The following is a 5,415-nucleotide window of genomic DNA, read 5'->3' as shown; positions in this document are numbered from 1 at the left end:
TTATATATATATATATATATATATATATATATATAAATATTTTTTTTTTTTTTTTTTTTTTTTTTTTTAATTGTAGTCTCACTCTGTCACCCAGACTGGAGTGTAGTGGCATGTTCACAGCCATTGCAACCGCGACCTGCTGGGCTCAGGCGATCCTTCTGCCTCAGCCTTCCAAGTAACTGGAACTATGCCACCACGCCCAGGCTGCCACCATGCCTAGCTAATTTTTTTATTTATTGTAGAGATGAGGTCACCAAGTTGCCCCGGCTGGTGTCAAATCCCTGTCAAATCCCTGGGCTCAAGCAATCCTCTTGCCTCCACCTCCCAAAGTGCTGGGATTACAGGCATGAGCCACTGTGCCTGGCTGACACCCTGTCTTTAAGAGAGAGAGAGGGAATGAAAATAAATGTTACATACTGAGGTAAGATATTTTCAAATCATATACTTAACAACAGCTTTGTACTATATCTAAAATATAAATAACTCTCTGACCAGGCATGGTGGCTCACGCCTTTAATCCCAGCACTTTGGGAATCTGAGGCAGGAGGATTGTGTGAGCCCAGGAGTTCAAGACCACCCTGAGCACATAGTGAAACCTCGTCTCGATTTAAAAAAATTAAAAGTTTAAAAAATTATTTTTTAAAAAAAAGAACTCTTTAAACTCAAGAGTAAAAATGAAAATCCACTTAGAAAATGGGCAAAAGACAAGACATGAGGAAGATATACAGACAGCAAATGAGCACATGAAAAGATGTTCAATGCCATCAGTCATTGGGAAATGCAAATTGATTGTACAATGAGATGTCACTGTACCCCTATCAGAATGACCAAAATAAAAACCAACACCTAATGCTGGCAAGAATGCCAGGAAACTAGATCATTCCAACATTGCTGGTGGAAATGTAAAGTGGTACCACCACTCTGGAAAACAGTTTGACAATTTCTTATAAAACTAAACAATGCAACTACCATACAACCCAGCAGTTGCACTCTTAAGCGCTTATTTGTCCCAGAAAAAATGAAAATTATACTCCAAAAAAAACTGTATTGTGAAAGCTCACAGTAGCTTTGTTTGTAATAACCAAAAATTAGAAACAACTCAGATGTCTTTCAACAGATAACTGGTTAGACAAACTGTGGTACGTTCATGCCATGGAATATTACTCAGCAATGAAAAGCAACAAACTTGATACACACCACAACTTGGATGGATCTTAAGGGCAGTATGCTGACTGACAAGCCAATTGTAAAAGTGTATATATTGTATGGTTCAATTTATATAATGTTCTCAAAATGACCACATTTTAGAGATGGAGGGCAGATGAATGGTTGTCATCATTTAGGGACAATGAGAGAAGAGGAATGGGAGTGATTATAAAGAGGTAGCATTAGGTTTGAAATGTGTTGTTTAAAAATAAATAAATAAAATAAAATAAAGGGGTAGCAGGAAGAAGATCTTTGTGGTGATAAAATAGTCCTGTATCTTGACTGTGGTGGAGATAACACGAATCTAGACTTGTGATAAAATGGTCTAGAACTAGCAGTATACACTCACAAATGAGTGCATGTAAAATCTGAATAAGATCTGTGAACTGTACCAATGTCAATTTCTTGGTGTTGATATTGAACAATAATTATGTAACATGTTAACATTTGGGGAAACCTGGCGAAGGGTACATGGGTGAAGGGTACTGTAATTTTTTTGCAACTTCCTATAAATCTATAATTATTTAAAAATTATAAGTTAAATGCCAAAAATAGGAATAAACTATTGATACATGCAGAAATTGGCGTGAACCTCAAATACATTATGCCGCATAAAAAAACAAATGCCTATCTTAAAAGGTTACATACTGTTTGATTCCATTTATTTGACATTCTCAAAATGACAACACGACAGTGATGGAGAACAGATCAGTGTTTGCCAGCTGGTAGGGGAGGGAGGAGAATATGAGTGCAAAAGGATAGCACAAGAAGATCTGGGGAGTTATGGAAGTCTCTGTCATGAATCTATATATGTATTTAAAAAGCATAGATCTGCACCTACAAAAAAAAGTCAGTTTTACTGTAGGTTAATTTAAAATTAAAAATATGAGTGGATAGGCAAGGAGTTTGTTTCTGATTTGTTTCTTCTTTTCGTCCTTCCTTCCTTTCATTCATCCATTCATTCAGCCATTTACTGAGCACCTACAATGAGTGAAACACTGTGCTAGACTTTGGACATCAGCTGAAAGTAAGACAGCCCAGGGTCCTGCCTTCATGGAGCACTCTTCCTGTTTCAGAGAAGTGGTTAGTAGGGTTTGGAGTCTAGTGTTTCATGGGGAAGTGGGGCAAGGAGAAGACCAAGGGTACAAACTTTTCATTCCTAGAGCCTCATCCTGTTGGATTTCAAATGATCACTTTACCCTCAAAGACTCTTAGACCTGAGGTCTGGGGAAAGCCCCAGTCCATACTTCACAGGAGGGTTGTGCCCTGCTAAGGGAGGAAGAAAGGTTGGTGGTTGGAGGGGGCGGAAGCGGTGGGAGGGGCAGAGATTTGATGCCGTCAGTGAATTGTGAGCTCTGAAAAGTGTTACATGAGTGTGTGTGTGTGTGTGTGTGTGTGTGTGTGTGTGTGTGTGTGAGACTTAAAAATATTTGCTTAGCTCATGACTCTGTGGATTGGAGTTGAGCTGGGCTCAGCTGGGTGGTTCTTTTGGTTTTGGCAGGATTCACCCAGCATCTGCAGTCAGCTGGCTGTCAAAGGCCTCACTCACATGAGTGGCTAGTAGTTGACTGGTGGTTAACAGGATGACAGGGGTGTCTGGGCCATTTTTCTCACTATCCAGCAGGCTAGCCTGGGCTTGTTCATATGATGGAGTCACAGGATTCCCAAGAGCAGCAGAGAACAAGCCCCAAAATGCAAGTGCTTTTTTTTTTCTAACAGCTTTGTTGGGGCATAATTCACATTCGTTACCTGATTTTGAGTTTTGTTTTCTCTCCTGTTTGCAGGGAATCTGAAGCATGTGGTCTAGTTGACAAAAAGAGATCAGGTTTCCAGAGCTGAGGAGCGGTGCCTGTAATGAAGACAGCCTGTTTATGTGAGCAGTTTGTGGAATTTGTGACTGCAGGGGAAATTTGGAAGAAATTACTTCCTGAAAATTTCCAAGGGGCACCAAGTGGCAGCTGGTCTCCTGGGGTGAGAAGGCAGGCACCCCAGAGTTTTCAACTAGGCCTAGGGGAAGAGGGAGATATCCAACATTTAAAGTGTTTATTTTTAAAAACACACACAAATGCAGTTTTTAATCTTCAAAATTATTTTTAAGCAAATTGGGGAGGGAGGTATTTTTATTTTCTTAAAGGAGACAGATTAAAAGTTGGAGGGGAGTGGGGAGCTTTGGTTGCCAGTTTGTGGGGCAGGGTGCAGCTGAGAGGCAGGGTTTGGGCCTTAGTACTATCCAGGTGGAACCCTCAGGGTGAGGAGACTAATTGGCAAACTGGGAAGTGGAGAAGAAGTCCACTGGTGGGTGGTGTTTTAGGATTATGTATCTATTTTATTTTTTAATGAAATCTTTGAAAATCTCCCTCTTTGTCCCATTGTCCTCTTTGTAAACCGCCACTGACTGTAAACACAGTTCTGAACCTTTCCTCTTGCTGAAGTATCAAGAATAACCCTCCTGCTTCCAATCTGTGCTCTGGCCCAGACTGGGAGGCTGACCCTGAGTGCTGGATATCCTGCTGGGGAGCTAGCCTGTCCCCAGCCCAAGTCCTGGGACAGAAGACCAAGCTCTGTCCCTTGCTGGGGCCTCTTCATGGGCGGGGAAGGGGGGTACGTGGGACTACCAGCACTGCAACAATGAAGAGGGGCTTGCCCTGCGAAGGAGCTGCCCCTGCCTGGGGAGAGATTTAGGGATGGGAAGTTCAGGCTGGCATGTCAGATCTAAAAGGAGCATTTCCATGGATAGAAGGGATACTTCCCAGGCCAGTGCAGACAATTGGCACACATAAGGAAAAGGGGAAGTGGTTGTAATGCACTGGTGTTACTGTAACCTCCGTGGAGATGGCAAAAATGGTTATGGAAGATAATGAGAGAGATAAGGAAGAGAAAGGGACAACCAAACATCTTGATATTGTAATTTTATTTACCAAATATTTAGAAGCTCCTTCAACCGCTGGGACTGGGATGAGAGACAAAGACACAACCTCATCCTGGTCATCTAGGAATTCCCAAACAAGGCAAGGGTAAAGGAAAATAGACAGATCCCAACATGTTTCAAGCTCTGTTACCAATATGAACCCAAAGCTATGGGAGCACTAAAAAGGGAGTAACTCACCCTGCTGGTGAGGTATCCCAGAATGTTTCTAATGGGATATTTGAGCCTTGCCTCTTGGGTGAGATGTATTTCTCTGGGCCCCCGAGAAGGAGAAGGGCATTCCACAGAAGGGAGTGGGAAAAGCCTTGAACATGTCCTAGGATTGGAATAGCCAAGCTTTTATTAAGTGGCATCGGGCACCTGGTCAGCTAGGAATACCAGTCACTTCAAATGCCCACTATTCTAATTATACATTCTCAGCTTAAGGGCAATTTTACTTATATCAAAAAGAAGGGGAATTTTAAAAAGAATAGAAGAGCAGAAAGGTGCTGAATGGAGCAGTTCAGGGTTGAGGAAGGCCAGGAAAACGGACAAATGGAAGCTCTGGAATCACCAGCCTACAAGAGACCACCCACCAAGGTTTTCCATCTCAAAGGCTTGCTTAGCCCAGTTTCTGCTGCCCTAACCCAGTCTTTTCAAGGGGACCCACCCTCAAAGTTTTCACCCAAATCCCTGTGAAGGGCTCAACCCCTGTAGGCAGTCACCAGGTAAAGATAATTGGTGCCCCATTTTCCTTTCCATGGTCATATCTAGAAGAATATGTCATCCAGTGGGGGAGAGTAGCAGAGGGTGCCAGGAGAGTCCTTTGCCACTGGGTAGCTGATGCCTCCTCTCCTTGCCAGGCTGGCACTGCCTGTCTGAGCCCCAGCTCTTGCCTCGGCTCTGGCCAAGCAAGAACCAAAGCAAGTTGTTCAATTGACCCACTCCAGGCCTCCCGGAGGCTAGGCCTGCTCCTGAGAGAGGGCACTACCTCAATGACCTTCAGGATTCTTTTTCATTGGATTCTTGTTTTAAAATGCTAGGCTAGGGCCAGGCGCAGTGATTCAAGCCTGTAATCCCAGCACTTTGGGAGGCTGAGGCAAGAGGATTGCCTAAGTTCGGGGGTTCGAGATCAGCCTGGGCAAATTGGTAAGACCTCGTCTCAAACTGGGCATGATAGAACACGCCTGTGGTTCCAGCTACTGGGAAGGCTGAGGTGGAAGAATTGCTGGAGCCCAGCAAGTCGAGGCTGCAGTGGCTGTGAGCGTGCCACTGCCCTCCAGCCTGGGTGACAGAGTGAGACT

General features: G+C 43.6%; 1 protein-coding gene across 6 annotated transcripts in view; it reads left to right on the top strand.

Annotated features, from left to right (window-relative positions):
- HDAC8 (histone deacetylase 8) overlaps nt 1–5,415 on the top strand; it is a 280,351-nt gene that overhangs the window by 256,959 nt on the left and 17,977 nt on the right. The window contains exon 11 of one of the 6 annotated variants that reach the window (XM_008070864.1): nt 2,991–3,562. The exons of 4 other annotated variants lie outside the window; for them this stretch is intronic. In XM_008070864.1, coding sequence (XP_008069055.1) covers nt 2,991–3,013 — 23 coding nt within the window. In that variant the 3' untranslated portion in view covers nt 3,014–3,562. Of the gene's footprint in view, nt 1–2,990; nt 3,563–5,415 lie in introns of those variants that run through there. One more of the 6 variants, XM_008070867.2, reaches the window with a different exon arrangement.

This window comes from Carlito syrichta, unplaced genomic scaffold (genome assembly GCF_000164805.1).
Source record: "Carlito syrichta isolate Samal-C Ts95f unplaced genomic scaffold, Tarsius_syrichta-2.0.1 Scaffold314047, whole genome shotgun sequence".
In the NCBI taxonomy this organism is placed as follows: Eukaryota; Metazoa; Chordata; class Mammalia; order Primates; family Tarsiidae; genus Carlito; species Carlito syrichta.
Note: the sequence above shows the minus strand (reverse complement) of the source record. Positions and strands in the feature narration are given on the sequence as shown.